This window comes from Marmota marmota, unplaced genomic scaffold (genome assembly GCF_001458135.2).
Source record: "Marmota marmota marmota unplaced genomic scaffold, marMar, whole genome shotgun sequence".
In the NCBI taxonomy this organism is placed as follows: domain Eukaryota; kingdom Metazoa; phylum Chordata; class Mammalia; order Rodentia; family Sciuridae; genus Marmota; species Marmota marmota.
In genome coordinates this window covers 27,116,839-27,142,675 of record NW_026000242.1, presented here as the reverse complement: position 1 = coordinate 27,142,675, position 25,837 = coordinate 27,116,839, and the positions used below count along the sequence as shown (strand labels likewise).

At 39.0% G+C, this 25,837-nt stretch overlaps 2 protein-coding genes across 3 annotated transcripts in view; both read left to right on the top strand.

Annotated features, from left to right (window-relative positions):
- Nucleotides 1-11,369, top strand: part of CUNH11orf97 (chromosome unknown C11orf97 homolog) — a 17,391-nt gene extending 6,022 nt beyond the window's left edge. Inside the window, exons 2-4 of one of the 2 annotated variants that reach the window (XM_048795835.1) lie at nt 425-529; nt 7,967-8,092; nt 11,040-11,369. In XM_048795835.1, coding sequence (XP_048651792.1) covers nt 425-529; nt 7,967-8,092; nt 11,040-11,044 — 236 coding nt within the window. In that variant the 3' untranslated portion in view covers nt 11,045-11,369. The remainder of the gene's footprint in view (nt 1-424; nt 530-7,966; nt 8,093-11,039) is intronic. The other variant, XM_048795836.1, reaches the window with a different exon arrangement.
- Nucleotides 11,370-17,236: 5,867 nt separating this feature from the next.
- Nucleotides 17,237-25,837, top strand: part of Fut4 (fucosyltransferase 4) — a 12,456-nt gene continuing 3,855 nt past the window's right edge. Inside the window, 4 exon segments of the mRNA XM_048795620.1 lie at nt 17,237-17,258; nt 25,123-25,268; nt 25,445-25,736; nt 25,739-25,830. Of these exon segments, the coding sequence (XP_048651577.1) occupies nt 17,237-17,258; nt 25,123-25,268; nt 25,445-25,736; nt 25,739-25,830 (552 nt within the window).

Sequence of the window (25,837 nt, the reverse complement as noted above, 5' to 3'; positions counted from 1 at the left end):
TATATATAATTATAAATATAAAATGCTGAGGTTGTTCTACATTCTGCATCTGGTTTTCAAGGTCCATGCACACATCTATTTTATCCATTGCTCTCAGCCCTGGCATAGAAGGTCTTTAGTAAGAATCTATTGACTAAATTGAGTGAAAGGTTTCTTGAAATGAATGAGAAATCCCACATACTTCTTCATAATATCCAAAAGAGGTACCTAAAACATCCCACAAGTTCAGAATTACATGAAAGTGTGAAGTCCCCAAAGAACAAAGTTACAATGGAGAGATCACTCTGAGAGAGAGCCTGCAGGGCAAATTTCTGATATTTGTATGGAATGGGTCTTTATATTAAAAAATTATTCATGTAGATGAAATGGCTAGAAGGTTGGGAAGAATTATGATAACTAATCAATTTTGTCAATTCCTTTATAGGGAAGAAATTTTTATATTGTGAGCCACATAAGAGAATTAAGGAAGTGCTGGAAGAAGAACTTTATATTAAGAGAGATGAATGCCACATTAAAAATCCACCTTCAGGTAATCTCAGTAACAAAGTATATTTGTGAAGTGAAAATTAAATTGCCTATTTGATGAGAGGGTGATTATTATATTTATTACAAAACTATAACTACCAAAAAGAAAATAGGTTCTTGGGAAATTTTTAAACTATTCTATAATTACTTTTCTGATGTTCAAATAAACCTTTTGTGTTTAGAAAAAAATGAGCTACTGGTATGTACTTCTTTGCTGTCCCAATGTTTGGTGAAGTTATTTCTACTTAATGAGAAGTGCATTTTTCCCCAAATGCTTGAAAACCACAATGACATCTTCTGTCTTATCAACACAGGTATAACCAATAACAGTAATTCCCAAACTTTAGATTATCTCAGAATTACTTGAGAACTTATTAAAGGTAGACTTCTGGTCCCCATCCCTAAGAGATCTGGCTCAACAGGTCTGAGATAGGGCCCAACAATTTTTTTTCTACCAACTTCCCACATGAGGTTGATACTGTGGGTCTAGAGACCCCATTTTTCCAACCTTTGACTCAGCAGAATTCTGGTTCACTCAAATAGGTCAAAACATTCAAGGGTTTTTGTGCCACAAATACAGGTGTGTATTTACATGGTCTGGACACAAAAACATCTCATTGATGGCTCATGTGAGGATAGATATGCTCTATAAGCCCAAGAATTTATGCTTTTTTTTTTTTTTTGGTACTTGTTATTGAACCCAGGACCTTAGCCCACAAATGTTATTTTGAAACTGCCAGTACTCTGCATTCCATGGCTCCTTCTCAGTGAGTAGATACATATTCCATGCTCAGGTTTTTATTGTGATGCTGTAGGGTACCAGCAATTGCTAGGAAAAAAAATAAAAATAAAAGAACTGTAAGATAGGACTCCCATGCTCAGAAAACTTGATGTTTTTTAGGACAATTGTTGAACCTGCAGATGGGGCCCAATTCCCTCAGGATTCCTAAGAGCAGATGCTATAGGTCCAGAAGTCTACCATTTCAGACTTCATCGTGCATAGGCTCATTTTATGTTTCTAAACCAGCTATAGAAACATCTTTGGGACCTTCTTTTATTGTCCATTCTTACAGAAGTAGAGACCTATGTAATGGCCACATTTGCTCTTGCAATGGTTTCAGGAAGTTTTAATTCTATGAATGAATATAAAGTTTGACATTTGTGAATGGATGCAGAATGACCTACAATATTTCTACTGTGAATGCAGCATAGATGTATTATTTCCTCCCTGGTTAATTTTTCAAAATCTACATTATATTTTAGATTTATCTTGTTTTCAAAGACTACCTACAAAGTTAATTTGTATACTAGTTGTCTGTTATCTTATTCTTATTGGATATGCTTTATTATGAGGCCATCTAGGTTTACAGAAAATATAGTTTGATTTATAAAAATTCATTTTTCTAAGCCCTTTTTCCAAATATTGTTCATACAAATGAAGACTTTTTGGGTTGCATTTTTATAACATCTATCAGGAGTTGCATTGAGGTATTATGTTAGCCTATAAAACATTCAAAACTAAGAATAGATCCTTAAGCTTAGGTTTTAAAGGTTCTACTTATTGAAAAGAAACATAAATTTTTAAAAGGGCTAGAAGCCCTACATCCTTGGCCAGAACACAGAACAAGTACCCAGGGAGGGTGCCACACTCTCTAGCCCTGAGCCAGACACTTGACCATCTGGCCATTGCAGTGACACGCCCTCTTTCAATACCTGATAACAGCTATAGCTTTTCTTCCTGGAAGACACATCTTGTCACATACACCCAGAATTCTGCATGAAATTTTTAGGGACTTCAGTGGCTCTTATAACTGCTATTTATGGATATCAAGAATAAATACATTTGGGGGACTGGGGTTGTAGCTCAATGGTTGAGCACTTGCCTTGCATGCGTGAGGCATTGGGTTTGATCCTCCGCACCACATAAATAAATAAATAAATAAATAAAATAAAGATTTAAAAAAAAAAAAAGAATAAGTAAATTTGGGTTGGGGTTGTAGCTCAGTTGTTGAGCACTTGCCTAGCACATGTGAGGCACTGGTTTCAATCCTTAGTACCACATAAAAATAAATAAATGAAATGCAGGTTAGAAAAAAAAAAGAATAAGTACATTTGGCCAGGTGTTGTGGCACACGCCTGTAATCCCAGTGACTCGGGAGGCTGAGGCAGGAGGATCAAGAGTTCAAAGACAACCTCAGCATCCTATCACTGAACTACAACATCCAGCCTTTTATTGTTATTTTGAGGTAAGGTCTCACTAATTTGCCCACGCTGGTCTCCAATTTGCAACCCTTATGCCTCAACAGGTAAAAGTATGTAGCCAGGACTCTAAGGCTTCCCTTCTCTGGACTTTTGATTCCCACTAGGCTCCTGATGCAGAGATTTGTGGGCACAGTGAGAAGCACAGGATGCTGGGGTGAAGGGTGATGATTATGGTAGTGATAATGGTGATAATAATAATTCCCATCATTTATAGAAGTATCTTCTGCATGTATCAGACTTTTTTGTTACTGTTTTGTTTTACAAATTATCTCTTTTTATTAGTGAAACAACACTGTGTGAATATATGCTCTTTTATTCATATTTTGCTTATCTGGAAGCTGATGTTCATAAGGATACATGATTTACCTAGTGTCACACAGTTGGCAAGTGGAATAGCTGGTCCTTGAACACAGGCTTGTCAGAAGCTGCAGAACTTGCTGTCAGCCATTGGGTTATTCTGTCTTCCTTTAAAGCATAAAACTGTGTTTTCAGAGAGGAATAAAAATTGAAACTACAATTTTAGTAGCAGTATAGAGTCATCTTAAAGAAAGAAAGGAAGAAAGGAAAGAAAGAAGGAAGGGAGAGAGGGAGGGAGGGAGGGAAGGTAAATTGCCATTCTTCTCTAGGTTGTTTCAGTTTAGCCTTCAGGTTCAAACCTGTGCTTCCAGAGGTTTGCCAATTCCTATCAGACCTATTATAGGCAGAGAGCCTGGACCTATTATAAAGTTTCTCATCATCCTGAAAAATAGAAATGCACTTTCCTCATCATACCTTCTAGTCAGTTGGATAAAGAAGAATGAAGCTAATGTGATTATTCATAACTTAGTGATTCCCTGAAGATTTCCCCTCCCCACTTTTTAAAAAGAGAAAACTTAGCTTTTGGTTTCCACAAACTTCTATGGAAGACTTTGTAAAAAGAAGTTAATATGTTAACAATATTTTCATGTAGCAAAGGCTTTTTTATCTTTCTAATTGAAACCTGCAGACGTTATATTAGCCATGAAAATTTGATAAATGAAGCTTAATCAAAGTTTTCCTCTTATAGAATATTTCTTTTTGCAATGAATTTCAAAGTGTACTTCCAAGTCCATTAATATTTGTCTTTTTGTGCCTTAATACGTGATAAATTAACTTTGAGTCTGGTTTATTTACTGTGCTTAGTACAAATTTAGAAAGTGCAAAATGTTGTTTGAGCAAGGGTAAACCAGTTGGATATTAATTATTTCATTCAACAAAAGTGTTTTCATGCATCTGTAATATACAAGTGTAATTGTGGAGCCTAGGAGTCACTGAACACAAATTAAAATTACTTGCATTTTTTCTTCCTTTGGTCAAATCTCTGAATATGTTCATATAAGGGAAGTATAGAAGATATGACTCTAAACTGGCTTTTTAAGTTCTCAGGCTCATTATTCACAGTCCAGAGAGAGCTAACAGGAACAAAAAATATTTTTAAAGGGTGAATTTACTTTTCATGTGAGGCCAGGCTAGGTCCCACTGACAAGAATTGGCATAAGCATAGTTTCATAATTTTTAAAGTTAGAATAAAAACACACTTAAGATGTCCAGGTATAAGGGGTTGGGTGCATGAGAGGGAAGAAAGAAGAATCTCTGGAAGGTTCTAGGAAAAGGACTCAATTTCTTATTCTTCATTTCTCCCCTGCTGCCCATTTCTTTTTCAGGCCACGATGCCAGCACAGAGGTCTTGCAGGACCTGCTGTGTCTTTCTTCCACCTCCTGAAATGCACATGCTCAGAGCTGAGGAGTTCAGTTTCTAATAAGAGAAGTGGTTGCCTCAAAGGGCATCTGTGATTCTTTTTTTTTTTTGGTATTGGGAAATTAACACAGGGGCACTCGACCACTGAGCCACATCCCAACCCTATTTTGTATTTTATTTAGAGACAGGGTCTCACTAGTACCACACCTTTGCAGAGGCGACTTTGAACTCTCGATCTTCCTGCCTCAGCCTCCCGAGCTGCTGGGATTAAAGGCATGTGTCACCTGGCCAGCCATCTGTGATTCTTAATAGGCTTCTTTTTTCCCCAAGTGACTATTTTGCCTTCTGAAATTCCTCACCCAAATATCAGACCAAATAAAAGTAGTAGTATTTTTTTTCCCAGTAACCTCTATCCCTCAGGACAGTAAATTCTTATGTATAACTATATTTTGTTTTGAGGGTTTTAATGAATTTCTTAGCATCTGCATTTATATTTTCAGATATTTTCTCTATTGATTATAAGCTTCAGCTATTCTTGTGATTCCACTGGAAAGAGCCCTACTAAATTCCCAATCTCTAAATTCTTTACTTCATTTGATATGTTTGTTTAGCATAGATCTGCTTTCTGATTTTAAGCTACTTTCCATTTGCCAGATCTTCCCACAGTATATAGATGAATCTAAATTTATTTCCCTGGTCTCTTACAGGAAGTCATACACAAGTAGGTATTTAATAAATGTTGGTGGTTACCTGAATTTGAGTCTATTACCAGGGGCTGGGGATTATAGCTCTTTCCTATTTCTAGACAACACAGATGAGGAAACTGGCTTGAATGGCAGAGGAGATTTAAGTTAATATAGGATCTTGACAGAGAACGTGGAGTCTTCTCTGAAGGCCCTGGAAGAAGGAAGCTAATCTTGATAGATAGCTTGAGAGAGGCAAGAATTGATGCTCAGCTCGATGAGTCAGCCAGTGATTTCCTGCTATAAGTGAACCTAATAAGCTCATGCTTGGACAATAAAATCATTTCCCTGTAAAAATAATAGCAACCATTTATTAAGTACTGATCACTTTATGCCTGCCTTTCCTACATCTTACAATATTCCTTCAAGGAAGATATTATTATCCTCGTTAAGAATAAATAAACAGCTAATGCCAGTAAAATACAAAATAGGCTGAAGGTGTGGCTCAGTGGTTGAGTGCCCCTAAGTTCAATCCCAAGTACAAAGTAAATAAATAAATACACAAATAAATAAATAAGGGCCGGGTGCAGTGGTATACACCTGTAATCCCAGTGGCTCAGGAGGCTGAGGCAGGAGGATCAAGAGTTCAAAGCCAGCATCATGAAAAGTGAGGCACTGAGCAACTCAGTGAGACTCTGTCTCTAAATAAAATACAAAATAGGGATAGGGATGTAGCTCAGTGGTCGAGTGCCCCTGAGTTCAATCCCCAGTACCAAAAGAAAGGAAATTGAGACATATGGATTAAATAATTTGCCCAGAATCACATAATTGGAGGTGGTAGAACTGACACTAAAATCTTGCTGTCCTCTAAACCCAAAGACTGTACTCCTAGTCATCACTGGGTACAAAATCACTTGGGGAAGGATTGAGTGTCATTGAGGATGCCAGTAGGCAGCTCTGGATCCATGAGGAGAATTCAGCATTAAAATTTGTAGGCTCAGGGCTGGGACTGTAGCTCAGAGGAAGAGTACTTGGCCAGTATGCATGAGGCACTGGGTTCAATCCTCAGTGCCACATAAAAATAAAACAAAGATATCGTGTTCACCCATAACTAAAAAAAAAAAAAAAATGTAGGCTCAGAAATCAGAAAAACAACTTATGGCAGCGAACCAGAATTCAGAAACTTACTTAACTTGGATTGTGGTTTTCTGCACAGTTAAAGTCCACATAATGCTTTTTAATTGACTCTCAAAACTTAAAGAAGTGATTGTAGGATATTGTGTCAGTCAGCTTTTTTGTCACTAAGACCAAAATACCTGATACAAACAACTTAAAGGAGAAAAGGTTTATTTTGGGCTATTTTAGACTTCTGAGTCCATGGCCTACTGGCTCCATTGCTCTGAAACTGAGGTGAGGCAGAACATTGTGGTGGAGGATAGCTGCTCACCTCCTGGCAGCCAGGAAGCAGGGGGATGAGTTGCGTGGGACAAGGTATAATAGTTCCCAAGGGCACTCCCCCAGTGACCAACTAGGCAAGTCTGACCTCTGGACATTGATACATTATGAACCAAGCCGTTGAGGAACATTCCAGATCCAAACCATAACAGATACAGAGGATAGCCCAGTGCAAATCATTACTAGAACTTACTGAATAGTGCCGGAATTAAGACCTATAATTTGCCATGTACCAATGTGTACACATCACTTTCCAAGTACTTTGCTATGGTTGTTTTAAATGTAGGATCTGGGCTGGGTTGTGCTCAGTGGTTGGAGTGCTTGCCTAGCACATGTGAGGCATTGGGTTCAATCCTCAGCACCACATAAAAATAAATAAATAAAATAAAGGCATTATGTATGCCTACAACTAAATATATATATTTTTTTAAAAAAATGTAGGATCTGGTGATTTTGTTGTTACTTCTTTCAAATGGGAAATTAAACAACATCTAGTTTATAGTTTTTAGAAGATTCTTCCATCTATTGAATAAATTAATGTGTTTTTTTTTCTTATCTGTAGAAATATTTCTAACCTGCTGCAGGAATTAAAAAAGAATCAGATAAAGCTGACTGAATACCCTCTATGTGTTAACTTTTATTCCTGCTCTTTCTGTGTTTTGTTATACATGTTCCTATTCTGACTTGTTCGGAATTTTTTTTACTGTTTCTTTATAACTATACATAGCATTAGGATTCATTTTGACATAATTTTGAAAGTATAGAATATAATTTGCTATAATTCAGTCCCCAGGATTACCCGCTTTCTCTCTCCTCCTCCCTCCCCTGTTCCCTTCCCTCTACTCTGACATGCAGAAGCTAGTTCAAAATAAGGGCAGGGAGGGGACTCCATCAAAATAGAAGGAAGACGGTGGACTAAATGAAGGGGACTAAGAGGGGAGGGAGAAGGGACAAGATAGGGGAAGAACAGAGGAATGAATCTAACCTAACTTTCCTATATACATACATGCATATACCACTGTGAATCTCACCATCATGTATATCCACAAGACACTTTAAAAAAAAAAAAAACCTATTCTGACTTTTCATATATTTGTTTAGGTGTAAGATAAATTACAAAAGGGCATTATAGAGGTTTAGTTGCATGGGGGATAACTGAATGCATGAAATGGAATAAAGACCTTGGGGAGTTTGATTAATTAAATCAAAAACTTACACCCAAATAACTAAAAATAAATAATCATCAAGTAAATACTTTAGAAACACTTGTGTTAAAAAGAGAATATGCTAATGATCATCATCTTGCTTTTGAAAATATTGACAGTGGTCCTGGAAGGGATCTGGAGCATTAAAAGGAATCTCCCTATGGGGTGCTTGAAGCCGGGACTGCCTAGCAGAAACAGTTTACTGCCACAAGCCAAATACTATTCAAGGCACGGAGGACTGAGAAGTAAGACTCTGACACCCTTGACTTCCACAGACACCCTAAGGGTACTGCGTAGTTTACAAACCAGTGGTATATACTTTGTTTAAAGATCTCAATCAAAACTCAACCTGCCCCTGTCTTTCTCTATAGTTACTTATTGTTTTGCCCTGTTCCATCATTGAAGAACTCAAAATGGTAACAGTTCAGTTAACCAATGTCCTCCCAGGGATACAATAGAAGTTTCTACTCAGACTTACATAGCCAATGTTTGCCAGGAACAATTGTGGCAGAATGTGGGAAAGGCAGAGGGCTTGACATGGGAGCACAGTGTCCAGATAATGTAGAGACATGCAGCTGGGTATATGAGTCCTGAAGATCAGTCTACAGCCTGGAGGTGACCTGGGGAAAAGGAAAGAAATAGGTAAAAGCCAAGGATACATTTGTCCAGGATATAAATCATAATTGTGAATGTTAAATAGCACTGTTTATTCTAGATTCTTAACATATATAATATATATTTCCTGTTTACAACAATCACAGGAAATAGTTATGATTTATTTAACAATTGAGGAAACAGGATCAGAGAGGTAGAATAATTTACCCAGTGCCACTCAGCTAGTCAATAGAAGTGCTGGGATATGAACCAGGTGGCCTGTTTTCAGAGGCCAGGCTTTCAACCACTGGACACTGCTATAGCCTTGAGCCAGACACTCCCCAGGAGCTAGTGTGTCTGTTAAACCTGAGTGAAATGGGAGTGCAGAAGTGCCAGAGAGCAGGAGGCCAGGGATGCAACCTCTGGGATATGAATTCAATAAAGGAAAACACAGACACTAAGAAACTGAACCACACTGTTTAAAAAAAAAAAAAAAAGTGTTACTAAGGGGATTTGTGTAGCAAGCAGGAGCCAGTAATGGGTTTAAACTACTTTATTATTAAATTGGGTTTAATAATAAAGTAGCCATTATTTGCATGGGCCAAGCATGGCAATACATGTTTTACATAGTTATAGAACCCCATGATTACACAAGTTGAGAATTATAATCTCTCTTCTAGGGAAGAAAACTGAGGCATAGAGACATGACATTACCTAAGAGCCCATGTGTTGGAGGCCGTGGAGCCCAAACTAAACCTGTATCCATCCAGCTTTCAAGACTATACCCTTAACCACCAGACCATGAGTCATGGTAAAGAATCTAGTCACCAGGCAAGAAGGGCCGAATTAGTCATAGGGTTGTGTTAAATAGGCACAGAGCCTGGGCTCTGGAAAGGCAGGGTGAGAAATCTGGGAGTCAACTGCACTCAGGATCCACAAAGATATCATTGTCCTGGAGTAATGGTTGGTTCAAGCCTAATCTGGGTCACTTGTCTATCAGGGGCTATTTATCTCAACTTTCCACTCAATATGTCAGGTCCCATTTATAGTGGGCAAATTCATCATTCCAAGAAAACTCACAAAGCTATTTATTTTAAAGATGGATAGTTTCCAAAATGCATATTATAAGACTGAAGAATAAATTACCTTTATCTGAAGACATATACGTCTAATAATTATCCAATTCATCAACTGGAGTCAAATAACAAAAATGTGTTACATTTGGACCATAATTGTATTGCTTTCATCTGTACAATTTAGGAGAGAAGTGTTCCTGGCTCCTTCCTGTACTTGTTGCCACTTATTCATGCTACTTTCCTAGCAGCCTTGGCCATCTCTCCCTAGCCCATATCTAGCCATTACAAAGATCAGATGTAATTGTTTCTGATAGGTTTAATTTCATCTCTGCCATATGATGATATCTACTGCTACTGTCTATGAGACAGTCACAACTGGTCCAATTACGTCAATCATACAGATAACTAAGAATCAGACATTTCTCATTATCAATCAAAAAAAAAAAGAGCTATGCAGAGAAATTTATATGAAACATTCCACAGACAATTGCCTGTAATCAAGAGATCCACAAAGACTGGGACTGTGTCTCCTCACCACTGTGTCTTTGGCTCTTAGCATGGTACCTGGCACAGTAGGTTCTCAATTGCTATTTGTCACCAGAATGACCAATGAAAACCAGAAAATGTACATTGGAAAAAAAAGAAAAAGAAAGTGTATGTTGAATGTCTACTTTATGTTCAGGATCTTTTTGCTGGAAACCCATATACATGTTCCCCCTCCACAAAAGCATATGATTTTCTCAGGCAAACAATGGAGGAGGGGCAAGGGAAAACTATTGTCTTCAGTGTGTGAATTATGAAAAGTTGTACATATTTTATACACAGCTTGGAAATGACACTTTGAGGTTTTCAATATGTCCAGGAACTCCCATGTTTCATTTAGAAAATTCAACTAAAACTTACTGTCACTTTCTTTTCCTCTTATGCTTTTTTCCCCTTTCTCATGAGCAACGTGATCCTAACAGTTGTGACTCTTCCAACATCTAATACACATCATTTAAAGTTTAAATTTAGAGTCATGATCACCCAGTTGTAATTCTAAAGCATGTTTTTGGAAACATCCTGAATTAGAACCCCAAACTATTGTGCTTTTATCTCACTAACAGACTTCATTAATTTACTTTGATCATTTCCTTCTTATCCTATATCATATAACAAACAAACAAACCATTGTCTAGCCCAGTGCTAAGCTTCAATATGCCTGTGAATCACATGAGTATCTTACTAAAATTCAGATTCTGATCCAGGAGGTTGAGTCGGAGATTCTGCATTTAAAATTTCCCAGGTGATGCCAAAGCTAATTGTCTGGAAACCATGCTCCTGTTGTGAGGGTCTGAAAGACTCAGTAAAGGTTTTTATAGTTAAGGAGAACACAAGGGTGTGGCTTTTACATTCTACTCCACCTAATGAAATATCACTGGGAATATTAATTCAAACTTAGATTAAAGTGGGGTTGGTATTAAAGAGCATCTTCCAAACTAAAACACTTACTTATTTGTTCACATATTCTTTTTCACTCTAGGATGAAATGAATATAATTTTCCACTGGGAAGAAACCTCTTTCTCTTTATGTTTGAAGAACACTGAAGAAACCCAAGTTGTTTCTTGATTTCAGATGTATGGATGGAGGGGAAGTATATTAGTCTTTAATATGTTTACATAGTCATCTAAAGTCATGAAAGACTATTGATATTTTGCTAAATACCTGCAAACAATGAAGGAATATCTTATGCTTATTTTTAGTTTTCACAATTGGAATAAACTGGGTTTCTAATTCAATAGAATTGGGTTATTCTATTAAATGAGTGAGGCACTAAGCAACTCGGTGAAATAAAAATAAAACAAAAGCAAATTTATTGTGTCTTTATTTCAAGATAAACATTGTAAACCTAACCTTCACTAAAGTTTAATGAGCTAATCCACTTAAAAATAGAAATAAATCCAGGAATAGACAATTGTCAGTAAATGAGTAACATAGATAAGAAGTCATTGATTGACTTGGAGACAATCATTTTCATACTGGTCTTAGTAAAGCTCATCATTCCTACAGAATCTGTTTACAGAATAGTAAATAGGAGCCAGGATATTTATTGTTGTTGTTAAGAGAGCTCTGTAATCCCAGAGCTCAGGAGACTGAGGCATGATGATCACAAATTCAAAGCTAGCTTTAGCAATTTAGTGAAGCCTTAAGTGACTTAGCGAGCTCTTTCCTCAAAATAAAAATCAAAAGGTTGGGGATGTGGCTCAGTGGTTAAGTGTCCCTGGGTTCAATCCCTGGTACCAAAAAAAAAAATAAAATAATTTTTTTTAAAAAGAAAGAAATTTAAAGGGACAAATTCTTTCCCTCCCCCTAAATTTTCAAAGTAATATATATGCAATATAGAAAAACTAATAAAGAAAACTGGAAATTAAAATCTTGTGGGGATTGATTTAGAGGCTCTTAACCACTGAGCCACATCCCCAGCCCTTTAAAAGTTTTGTTTTGTTTTTAATTTTGAAACAGGTTGTCACTGAGTTGCTTAGTGCCTCACTAAATTGCTGAGTCTGGCTTTGAACTCGCAATCTTCCTGCCTCAGCCTTCTGAGCCTCTGGGATTACAGGAGTGTACCACCCCACCTGGCTTTATTCTTCTTTTCTATGCTATTTTACTTTAGTATTTGAAATCACACTGTATAGTATATACATTTATTATCCCTTCTAGCACAACATTACATAATTTCCCATTCATTTATCATGCTAAATAATTTCATAAAAATCTTTATATATTTGTACTAAATTTATTCTTTAATAATTTTTTGATATTTGGATTTTGCTGACTTTTCATTTTATACATATCCATTGTTACTTATACTAATCCTTTCCTTATCCCCTAATTTAAGAAGTTCTTGGTTTTTGTTTTGGTTTGGTTTGGTTTGGTTTGCTTTAGTATACTGAACATCTATGAGAAAGCAATTCTAATTCAATGGAAGAGATGCTGAAAGATTCAAGATTAACATCCATTATTAGCATGTAAAACTGAGGAAAAGATCAGTGAATTGTGCTTGTAGAATTCTGCCCCCATTGGATACAGAAGGGTCAAGCCTAAAGCCATCAATGGGAAAGATGAAGAAAGATGGGCTCTCAGAGTAGGGGTTTCTGGCTAGAAGCTGTTCTTTGCTCACTTTGTCAATTTTTTCTCCCAGCCCCCTCAGGCTGATTCTCTAGGCTAAGATGGTGGAGATCGTGTTTGCTGTAGTAGAGAAAGGAAGTGACGGGCTGAGCCCAGTGGTAGTGCTAAAAAGCTTCCAGAATCACACTTGGCTCAGGCTTCTCCAGGGAAGAAGGACAGAGGGAAAGGAGGTGCTGGCACCACGCGAGGGCTTGGCACAGGGCTCTGGAAAGTTCAGAGGAGATGGAGGCCCAGGTGGCAGGATACGCCTGGATAGCGACAAACTCCTATGGCCATGAGAGTCTGCAATGCCCATACAAGGGACAGCAGTCCAAACCCTATCATGCATAAGCAGATGGAGTCACATGGGGGATGACTTGCCCTAACCTGTCTCCCATGTGGGACTGACCTCGCCCTATTAAGCCCATGGTGGGCATCCTGGGAGATGGGGGGTCAGGGTAGCCCAATGTTGGACAGGACACCATACCGCATCTGGTTTCTGGTTCATCTCCATCTCTCAAAGCTTTTGGACATGCACACAACTGAAGGAGGTCTCGCTGGATGAGAACTTTGGAAAGCTCCCTCTAGTGAGACTGGGCAGGGGTGGCAGGATGGGGGTGGGGACTGCCTTGAGAAAGCAGCTGAGAAGAAGTTCTATTGTTCTTGAAAGCTTGGTCCTTGTTCCCAATATCAATCCAATAACAAGGACACAGTTCTGAGAAAAAGGAAAAAGAAGTTTTATTGCTTTGCTAGCAAAGGAGAAACACAGGGCTACTGTTCCAGAGGCTGTGATTCTGCCCATCCGGGGGAACAGGGAGCTTTTAAAGAGGTGATTCAAAGGCTACATTTCACAAGTTCTCTGTCCTGAGTTGTAATTCACTTGTTAATTTGGGAGAGAGTCATTTCAGAGAGGACTTCTGGTGCCATCCCCAAGTCTAATTACTTCATTCCTGTGGTGGTGTGTACTCAGAGACAGATAATTCTGCCCAGGATGGGGAAGAAAGGTAATCCTGTTTTCCCCAAGATTAAAAAGGAGGAGAGATTAAGGAGGAGGAAGGCCAGAGAAATAGAAACATATCCCTTTTTTTTTGGGGGGGGGGAGTGGCGGGGGTGTGTGGCTACTGGCTACTGGGGAATGAACTCAGGGTACACAACCACTGAGCCATATCCCCATTCCTATTTTGTATTTTATTTAGAGGCAGGGTCTCACTGAGTTGCTTAGTGCCTCGCTTTTGCTGAGGCTGGCTTTGAACTCTACTGGGCCCTGTGAAACATGTTTTTTTAAAAAAGAATAGGTCACAGTGGCAGAGTAGCAAGGGTGATATTCAAAGCATAAAGTGAATCACTGTTACACTTTCTCCTAGTATTCTGATTTCACTCTCCCTCTCTAGCATAAATTCATCTTAAAACTTCCTCCAGTTCACTAATTCATTACTCTTTTTAATGTAATAAATCAAGTTTAGTCAACAAAGATTGTTGACTGGGTATGTTTTGTCCCTACTTAAAATGTTTATACTGTGCTACAGTCAATAATCTCTTGAGTCAAGAGTCAAACTTTTCCAGACTTAATATAAAAATTTCCACTTAGTTCATGCACATTAGATGAGATCCTACCTGTAGGCCAATTCCAGCCACCACCATGTTTATGGAACTCTCATCCTTGGCTACTTCAAAAACAGTATTGTAGGCCAATAGCTAAAACAGAGGGATTACATTTAAATCTATAGAGAAATATAAAAACCACTAGAATTAGGGTGAAGTACTTACTATTCCTACAAATCTAAACTTCAAGCTTCCAAAAATTGTCACCATCAACCTCTTTCCACATGTTAGGTTGCTACACAAAAAGTGCAATGGATAGAAAGTATTTACTTTGGTTCATCCATTAGAAATTATGTTCTGTTCCTATTTGAGTACCCAGTAAGACTTTATAAACATGCTCAGGGATTTCCTTTCTCACTTCCACTCTACTCCTGCCAATAAACAAGCTCCCTGTTTGTTTTCACCCTTGCTGCCTCTGCTGACTGCTTTGGGTCAGTGCCTTTCTGAGCTGCCTTTAATGCTAACAAGGGCTCATCTCTGGGCACCTTTTCCTTGCTAGGGTTTCTGAAGGAGGTCTCACTGGATGAGAACTTTGGAAAGCTTTGTTGACTGGGTATGTCTTGTCCCTACTTAAAATGTTTATGTTGTGCTACAGTCAATAATCTCTTGAGTCAAGAGTCAAACTTTTCCAGACTTAATATAAAAATTACTCCACGCTGGGGCCTGATTCCTTCTGCAGTTACATACTGTTCTTCAGTGCTCATTGCACATTTTCCCAAGTGGATTCATGTACAGGGTTTTCCATACCAACATTACTTATAATGTTACTGAAACCTCGGTCCTTGTCCCTGATGCCAGTCCAATAACCAGGATAGGTTTTAAGAAAAAGGAAAAAGAAATTTACTGCTTGCTAGCAAAGGAGAAACACAGGGGACTCCTGTCTCAGAGACTGTAATTCTGTGCATCAGCAAGAACAGGGGCTGCGGGGGCGGGGTGCTTTTAAAGAAGTGATTCAACATTTCATGTGTTCTCTGATGGAATTGTAATTCACTTGTTAATTTGGGAGACAGTCATTTCTGAGATCTTCAGGTGCCATCCCAAAAGTCTGGATTACTTCATTTCTCTAGTGGCTGTGTATTCCAGGGCAGATAAATCTGCCTAAAATGGGGAAGAAAGGTAATCCTGTTTCCCCTGAGATTAGGGAGAAGGAGAGATTAGGAGGAGCAGGGAAAGAGAAGAGAAAGAAAGGTCCTTTTCAAAAATAAATTGCCGTGGTAGAGCAGCAAGGGCTATCTATATTCAAAGCATAAAGTGGATCACTATTACAATAAGAGTGAGTTAATTAACTGAAACCACCTAAATGCTAATGTAGGGTATTGACATCAAATCAATATTGGCATCAGATTTGCCATTTTTATCTAGAGTTTCCAAAGTTTCAATTCTGAGGCAAAGCTGCTTAACTTCCCCTAAGAACAGGTGCCTGCTGTCAACCCCACCCCAGCTTAAACTCCTAAGCAGTTTATGAGATTCCTCTTGGGGCCTATAAAGCTGCTCTATGAGTGCTGACAGGCTGTTTCTCTCCTCAGAAGTACAGCCTTGTCGGTATATCTCATGTTACCAACAATAAATCTCTTGCGTGGGATTCCGGTGTGTGGCCAGGTCTTTGGACTTTGCATGGACTCTGGGAGTATCCTTTCATAGGGGATGATTTAAAAAATTACTTGGGCCAGGGATATAGCTTATTTGGTAAAGTGCTTGCCTTACATGCAAAAGGCCCTAGGTTCAATCCCCAGTACCACCCCCACACACACACAAAACCCTATATGATTTTGACTGTTTTATTTTGCTTCTTTAGTAAACATTTTAAAATAGAAACTCTTTTTAAAACCAGAATTACAAGACACTTTATTAACATGATAAAAATACACAGTAATCTTAAATCAACAACTATTTTTATACTTGATGAAGAACACTAGAAACATTCCTTCTGAGGCTCAAAATAAAACAAACAAAAAAAATTTTTTTTTCCCAAAGATGTTTGCAGGATGCTCACTTTCACTCTTCATTGTTTATACCTGCTGGCCCCAGGGTCCTTCAGTTCCCTTGTTCCTTCAGCATCAGTGCAGGTACTGGGTGGACTGGTGTCATAGGGGCTTACACTGCACTTCCTAATTTGGCCAATAGTTGTGGCAAAAGCATCTGTGATCCACACAGACTAAAGAAAAAGAAAGAGAAAACAAAGAATCAGAATGATTGGGAAAACCATTTTCTTGTCATTAGATGAGACAAGTTTTTTTTCCTAAAAAAAAAAAGACAACTTAGTTTTATTTTTAAAGAGCTTGATTTCCTGGTTTTCTTATTAACACATCCTTTGTCTTACAACTGAAATATTTATAAAGATGGAAATTATACAATGAGGAGATTTGGGGGTTTTGTTTTAATAAAAACATTACACATTACACATATGCAATATTTTATTTTATAGCCCATGTTATTTCATTCAGCCATTTATTATGACCATTTTCTATATAACATATTTATCTAAATCATTATTTTATGGATTATATAGTATGTCATGATATGGCTATACCACAACTTATTTAACATTGTCTCTATTGATGCACATTCATTTTACATTCAAGTCTTCTAAACTTTGCATTTTAATGGATTTTTCCACCTCTTCTAACACATACAATGAAAAGTAAACATTTTAGATTTTCCTCTGGAAGTTTATACTCTGGAAATAATAAACCAGAAGTCTTTGGATGAAAATAGGGCAATCAGATTCAGAATCAACATCATCCATTTTAAGAACTCTATTTCCTTAAATCCAGCCAGATTTATGCCCTTGTCTATACATAGACACTCATATACACCACACATAGGACAAGGAACTAGAGGTTAACATGGATGAACCTGGAGTATATTAGGCTATGTGAAATAAGCCCAGTCACAGAAAGACAAACATTGCATGATTCCACTTATGCTAGGAATTTAAAGTAGTCAAACACATAGAAGCAGACAGTGCAATGGTGGTTGCCAGTGACTGGGGTAAGGGGTTGCAACAGAAAGAAAGAGTTGTTAACAGTATAAAATTCAGTTATGCAAGATGAGTAAGTTCTAGAGATCTGTTGAACTTTGGGCTTATAAGGAGCAATGTTATATTAGACACTTAAAAATGGGTTACAAGGGAAGATCACAGGTTGTGTTCTTACCACAATAAATTAAAATTGGGGACAAAAGGGGACAAAAGATGCTGATTAAATCTCTATGTGCATGGGGGGCTGGGGATATAGCTCAGTTGGTAGTTGCATGGCATGCACAAGATTCAATCCCTAGCACGGCCAAAAAAAAAAAAAATATATATATNGTGTCCCTGGGTTCAATCCCTGGTACCAAAAAAAAAAATAAAATAATTTTTTTTAAAAAGAAAGAAATTTAAAGGGACAAATTCTTTCCCTCCCCCTAAATTTTCAAAGTAATATATATGCCTGAACTAGGATTGTTGACTAGTATTTTTCTCCATTCATAATATTTACAACTAGAAGAATCCTCAATAATACAGCTGCCTTTAGTTTTATCTGTCTGAATTATAGTTGTTGCTTGGAACACACATGTGTGGGCTAAAGCGCTTCCTTCTAATTTATAATTGCACATTTTATGACTATGACTAAAGTGGGGAAAATGGAAACTACTGGGAAAGTGGAAACTATTGGGTGGAGAACTCAAGTCTGTCCCCTTCCTGCAACTGAAACTTGCTGTCCTTTAACTTGAAAGATTTTCTTGACAATCTGACAAATCTTGCTTATCAGAAGGCAAACAGAAATTATTAAGTTGCAAAGGTAGGTGCCTAAAATAACTTTCTGCTCTGACAGTGACACTTAATCCAAGTTCAAAGTGGCAAGGTAATCAAGGAAATGTTGCTTCAAAAGGCATGTGAATAGGGTTCCTGGAGGGTGAACACACAGCTTCTCCTCTAGACTATTTATGTTGGGGGTTTTTTTGAAGCTGTAATTCAAATGGGTAGGGTAAGCAGGAGAGCAGCATGTCCCTCAAGGGCAGAGGTCTTTTTCTGTTCAGAAAAAAGTTGTAGCTTTTGCAAGTTTATAAGCCCAAACAAAAGCTGGCCCTAATGTAGCTCTTCAAATATCAATATTGAACAATTCCCAGTGTCGGATTGTTTGGAAACACTTTAGAAATAGCTCTACAAGCCTGGTAATGGCAAAGAAGTCATGCCATAATCTATGAAACTAAAGAAAATCCAAAGTATTTTATCTTTTAAAGGAACACAGAAAATTCTGGGGTCATCATTTCAAAATCTACTAATAGTCTCCATTAATAGTTCTCAAACTATAAATTGGAACACAGGGTCCAGGAGAGCTTAAAGGGAGCCGTAGAGGTGAGACAGTTTTTCAATGTTAGAAATGAAGAATGGTGGGCTCTGCAAAGGTGTGGAACCATGGAATCTGTCTTTCATTGAAGAATTTTTGCTATTTCCATACTGCCTTAGATGATCCAGGAAATTAGATCTGACCTGCAAACACACCTGAGAAAGAGGCTTTCTTTATATGCAGTGCCCACAGGTGCTGCAGGACAGAACTACTTCCTGCAGTACAATTAGACAGCCTGTCTGTATGCCTGTCTGCCCCTCTCTATCATACATACACCAAGACCAAAAGTTTACTGAATTGCACTAAACAATAATGATTAAATACAGTCCAAAGGTCTTTTTGGAAGGGTGGAAAATCATTTATATATCCCTGATTTTGTTCACTTTAATCTCCAACAAGTGCCCCAGGCTCCTTTTAGAGAAAGGATCACAGCAGTGTGATCATGCCCCTCAAACCCACTGTTCTGCTACTTGACAGGAATTTACTGATCAAGGCAATGATGTAACAGGACAACATATCTTCTCTCCTGAAGTGTGCCCAGGGTCTGTATGAGGAATGGGGTCAGACAGAGGGGTCGTGAGGGGAGTCAAGATCTTGCTTTGATCTGCAGAGAATTGGGTTGCCCCTCTAAGTTAGGGTCTTGAGTGAAGGTATAGCCTTGCAAAAGAGCAGGTACCACAGTAATTTCAGACCAGATAAGTTTGAGTTCCCGAAACTGTAGAGGATTTGTGGTAACTCATTTGATAAAGTATTCAAGCAGACTTGGGGAAGAGAGAGAGGATGGTGCTAGAGAACTGAAATTTGATATGGACAAGGTTTTGTGATATTTATAACTTTTACTCCACACTTTGGTGATATACTACTTATCATGGTCATTATTTTATAATTGAGAGTCTTTTGCATTATCTTCTTGAGTGTAAAAATTGAATTGCTTCACTACTGTTTCATGAAATATAAAATTAATAATGATGTTCATTTAGTCATCTATTAATTTATTTAATAAATGCTCATTAGTATGTCAGGCACTACACTGTGTAATATTAACATGTTTATCTCAACATCAAAATAGTTTTCTTTTGGGTAAGTATTGCATTCCATCACTTTAACATATGACTGCAAAGAATCTGTGTTTTAGGAAAGTATAGTTTAATAAGAATAATATAGAGGTAAACCATTGAAATATTTTAAATATCATGCAAATATTTCTAACTTTAATCAAAATTTCACTATGTTCATTTTCCTGAACATTCCAAAATCTTGCATTACTTGTTCAGTCAAGTAAATGTCCCAGAAGAATTTGAGTACATAAATTGTAAAACTCTAAAATAAATTTAATAAGTTTCCAAATTGACTATCTATAACAATTTCTGTTAGGACTAATAAATTATTTCACTTGAATTAAAAAGGAGAAGAGGTGATAAATTTCTTTTTTTATCAAGGTTTTTTATTTTTTTAATATTTATTTTTTAGGTGTTATTGGACACAATGCCTTTATTTTATTTATTTATATGTGATACTGAGGATCGAACCCAGGACCACACACACACACACACACACACACACACACACACACACACACACGCGTTAAAAGCACTTTCCTGTTGAGCNCTATTAATTCATTTATTTATATTGATAGTGACGTCGACAGCACCACACACACACACACACACACACACACACACACACACACACACACACGTTAAAAGCACTTTCCTGTTGAGCTACACTCTCAGCCCTTCTACCAAGGGTTTTTTAGCAGGGTAATGGGCAGGCAATAAATTAAGGGTTGTTGTTAATCTCACACAACTCCTAACAATTTTTAACCAAATGCCCTTTCCTTATCATTTGGCCAATTACAGTTAAAAAAAAAGTTTTGCCTAACAAAGGAAACAATCCTCGCCTATTTGCCTTTCAACCACGCCTGCTCACTAGCCCTTTACCATTTTCCAGGAAGTAAATAATACTGGGAAAACTTTTGAACTGCCTTTTTTTATTTCTGGAGAAAAAAAAAAATTGAAAGTATATGTATTTGTTAACCTCTTGTCACCGGGACAAAACACCTGAGAAAAACAACTTGGAGGGGGAAAAATTTATTTTTGGCTTGAGGTTTCTGAGGTTTTAGTTCATGGTCGGCTGGCTCCAAGGCCTTGAGTCTGAGGTGAGCCACAACTTTATGGCAGGAGGGCGTGTAGCAGCTTTGCTCAGCTTATGACAGTCAGGAAGCAGAGACCGAGAAGCATTCAGAGTCAAGAAATACCCTTTCACGGCACACCCTGGTGACCTACTTGTTCAAACCAGGCCCCACCTTCTAAGATTTCCACCCCTTCCCACTAAATGTCAGGAAATTATCAGTCCATCAGTGGGTTCATCCGCTGAAGAAGTCAAAGTCCTCATAATCCAGTCACTTCCCTGAAGCCCTACCTCTGAATATTGATGCACTAGGGACCAAAGCTCCAACATATGAATCTTTGGGAGACATTCCAGATCTGAACTATAGTAGTATTTTTAGCAGGCCCATGTTCAGTCATAGAAATCTCAGATCCAAACCAAGATAACCCCTTTGAGAATAGCTCAGGTCTCACAGAACTTAAAGTGACAGTTTGGTTATAGCTGGAGAATGAGGTAATCAGAATATATTTGAGGGTTTCCATAGGAAATATCAAATCTCCGGTGAGTAACATTAAGATTAAAATGAACTAGGGAATTCTGTCTTATATAAAATTTTGGATCTGAATAGGTCACCCCTGGGACATTGTTAACTAATTATTCATTCACCTTGACAAACTGAGCCTTGAGTTACAGAGCTTTTTTTCTATGCCATTTTGGCAACCCTCAGGATCCCAAATCCCTTCCTTATACCTACCTGGTCTTGCTGTTGTCTTCATGCTTGCAACTGAAAGAAAGCCAGTTCTTCCTGTGTAGTGTTCTGTAGAAATTGAGAAGCTTTTAAAAACACAAATCAATGATTTATTGTTGCTAAATTAGAAAGAATTAAGGAATCTTTAAGTTCCTAAGGTGATTCAGAGTTCATTTAGTCCAATCTCTTAATTTTGAGAATAGTAATCATTTCTTATATATTGAAGTAGATACCAAGAAAAGTCTTAAGTAGGGGAAGTTTGTGGTTTTGAACCATAATGAAGTAAGTGGACACAATGAAAATTGATGTTCATGAAACCTAGGCCATTCTCCAGGTAAAACATTGGTTTTATTGGAAAATTTGGAAGATGTAAGGGAAAATTAAAAACAAGAGAGGAAAGCAAGTAAGAAAGCAATCAGGTCAATATTGACCTCAATATTGACCAAGTGCCTATTTACCATGTGCTGGGTACAATTTTGTGCTGTACCTCTGATGATTTATTTAACTGAAGCAGAAGAAAAATATGCATAAATGTACTGATTTTTGAACTGCATAAAAAAGAAAAGCTAATACATTCTTTCCTTTTTTCTGGTTGGAACAAGTTATTTGTGACTTTATAGCTTTCCTTTTTTTTTTTTTTTTTCTTTTTGAGACGGGATCTCACTATAGTACCCAAGCTGGTCTTGAACTTGCTATCCTTCTGCTTCAGTCTCCACGGTAGATAGGATTACAGGCATGTGCCACGATGCCTGACATAGTTTTTCTTTTACATAAAATAACAGGGTTGGGGTTAGGCGTGTAGCTTAGTGGTAGAGCTTGATACCCTGAGTTTGATCCCTAGCATCACACAGAAAGTAAGTTAGTTTCTAGTTTTAGATTTTAAAATATTGAATTTCTATTTCTAATTTCTATTTTTCAAATTTAAAAAACCCAGAAACATTTAAAAGGTTTTAGTGCATAGGAGAAAATGATAATAGATTGATACCTTCCATCTAACTTTTAACTGCTACTGAGGGTTGGCAGGCAGAGCCACCTCAAATTGTTACCTAGCAGGGGCCTTTGCAGAAACTGAGGCAATTAGAAGACCACACCCTGCAAACCCCAAATCTTTAGATCAAGTCAGAAAGATTTTGGCCATGTAGCTCAGAATAACAGGAATGAGTATATTGAAAGGATAGGAAAAGGAAAAGGGGACCCTCTCAGAGGAGAGAGTGGGTCCTCCCAAAGAGGAGAGAGACAATGGGTCTTTCCTACACTCCCATTTTATTGGGGATCCCAGACAAGTTTGCAGAAAGTCCTGCCAGGGCTCACTTCTTGACTTTTGACTGACAGCAAGATAACATCAGACTTTTAAGTACCCACTGCCATGGCAACTCTAGGTTGGCCTGTGTTGATCATCTAATTGGATTCTTAACCATACATTCTTACAGATTTAATGGTAAAGAGGAATCATCCTTATCTCTTGGATTTTCAGGATCTGGTCACAAAAGTGTTTCCCTTCAGGGTTACTACCAACATTATTTTGGGCCTACATTTCTCCTGTAGTTAACAGTTTGCTGAGGAATGTGACATATCCTGTCCAGTTAGGCAGGGCTGCAGGTAAATTGCTTCTTGGAAAAGAAAGCATGTGGGGGTCAGCAGAGCAGACTCATTTTATAGAATTATTCTCTTAACCTCATGTTTCCACCATCCTCATCTGTCTGTCCCCTAACAAAACTACTTTCCATAGAAGCTTTAACTTTCAGATTTTGGGGGCAGGGGGTAGTACCGGGGATTGAACTCAGGAGCTCTCAACCACTGAGCCACATCTCCAGTCCTATTTTGTATTTCATTCTGAGACAGGGTCTCACTGAGTTGCTTAGCGCCCAGCTTTTGCTGAGGCTGGTTTTGATCTCCTCCTTCCTCAGCCTCCTAAACCTTTGGGATTATAGGCATTTGCCACCACGCCCGGCCATATTTTTTTTATGACTTTTTTTATTTATTTATTTTTATGTGGTGCTAAGGATCGAACCCAGGGCTTTGCACATGTGAGGCAAGTGCTCTACCGCTGAGCCATAAACCCAGCCCCACCTCTCTGCCCCCACCAGATTTTTAATAACAAAAAGTGAACATGTATCAAAACATCACATGGTAAATATGTACAATTCTTATGTAATAGTTAGAAATTAAAAATATAAATTTAAATGAAAAATCCATGTTTATTTTTGATACTAATAACATCAAAAGTAATTGGCAGGCTGGATGGGGTGGCACCCTCCTATAATCCCAGCAACTGGGGAGGCTGAGACAGGAGGATCCCAAATCCAGGCCAGCCTCAGTAATTTAGTAAGATCCTATCTCAATGTAAAAAATAAAAAGGACCATGGATGTAGCTCAGTGGTAAACCACCTCTGGGTTAAATCCCTAATACCAAAACAAAAAGCAAAAACAAACCACTGGGTGTGATGGCACCATTCCCAGCTTTCTAATATCCTGTAATTGATATCAGACTCTACACAGCTGTGATCTACTAAAAGCTTTCTCAAAGCTGCCTCCTTTCTTTGGGTCAGCACCTCCTCCTCAGGCCTATTTAGAATTCCATGGAATAAAAGATGAGTAATATAAATGAAGGCCCTAACCCAGAAACTTAAAGTTAAATCCTAGGCAAAAAAAAAAAAAATCCTTGCAGTTCTATACATTGTTGCCTTACTGATAAACCTGGATAATCTGGAGAGGACAGTGCTATTACATAGCCTTTACTCAGGTAAAGTTTAGCCTAAACTTGGGTGCAATAATATTTATCTTATATAGTCCTGAGTATTTTGCATAACTTTCATTGCTGAGAGCCACAGCCGAGTCTGTATGGCCCCTGGCATTTTGCCAACAGTATTGATTGACAGGCAAGGCATTACTATCCGCCTGTGCCACAACTTTTGAGTTCTCGCACTATTTTGGAGTTCTCATGGGGATTTCCGGGGATTCCCTGAGAGTTCCCATTGGTTGGGGAAGTGCAGGAGGAGGGATTTCCGGGAGAGATATTTCCGGCTGGGGGTTCCTGGAGAAGTCTGGTGGTGTTTGGGAGGATTCCCCGGGAGCTGTGTGAAGTGTTTTCCTGCAGTTTAAAAATAAAGTTTGTTCCTGCTTCAGTGGCTCATGATTTGTGCCCAGCCAGACTGCGGCATTTCATTAGTGCAGAAATTGTTTTGTAGTGTTGAGCAATATTAATAGCGATGTCCATTCACTTGTCCAAATGAATAGGCCGTAAGTTCCTTAAAGACAAGGGCCTCAGGGGCCTTATCTTATCTTTGGTTTATGAGCCCTGTGCCTCGTTCACACTCCCTCCAAAAAAAAAAGAAAAGAAAAAGAAAGAAATGCTATCAGCCAGCAGTCAGAAATATTCTGTGGGGAAGTAAGGAAAGAACAAGTTTTCATTGCTCAAATAACATTTTGTTCTTCTCTATCCTCTTGTTGGGGCTATAGGCAAAGGGTATGTTCTTAGGACCACTTGCATTGAAAACTTAATTTCACAAAACGCCCAATCTCAGTTCGCCCAGTCTCAGGGGCTGACTCCACAGCTGGCCGGTTTCTGCAGGCCACGAGGTCACCACCACCACCACCTCTGCCGGCATGTTCCAGCGGTCTCTAGGGTTGCCTCTCTGATTCCCTCCCTCTCTCCCTCTCTCCGGAGGGAGTCGCTGGCGGGTAGCAGAGCCCTGCTGGAGGAAGCGGATTCTGATCCTCAGCCCAGCGGAGGCCCAGCTCCCGGAACGCCTGCAGTTCGTGCCTCAGCCTGCTCTCGTGCCGCAGCGGCTTCAGGAGGATCTCAAGACCCCTGCACGCACCCAGGGATGAACTCCATAAGAAGATTAAGTTTCAGGCCACGGTGAGTGAGGTTCCGGTGACAGCTGAAAGAGGGGTCGAGGCGCAAGACCCGGACCGTGGGTTCGCACAGAGAAGCTGCGACCCCTGGAAAACAGATCCGGATGAGACTCCTGTGGGACTCTGTCTAGGAGCCCGGGAGCGCTGGAAGGGGTGGAGTGTGGGCAGAGGCGAAGCAGGAAACCCCAGGCCAGGCCTGCCTGAGCTGGGGGCACTGTGGAGGGGAGGGACAGAGCGACGCCCAGCTGGGTTGCCCTGCCCGCTTACCTGCACTGGCGACGCGTCGCGCGCCCGGCCCTCGGGAGGAGGCGAGCCTGGCCAGAAGGCCTTTGGATTCCGGGACCGCCCCCTCCTGCTCCCTGGCTGGCGGCGACCGGCAGAGACGGCTGGAGCCGCAGCGGCAGGATGAGAGTCGATGCCACCCCTTTCGCCTGCGGACGCGCGGCAAGCGGTGCCGGCTCAGCCTGTGCGCTCCATGGGATGCGTGGGCCCGCGGTCGGCGGGCGCACGGGCCGGCGTGAGGC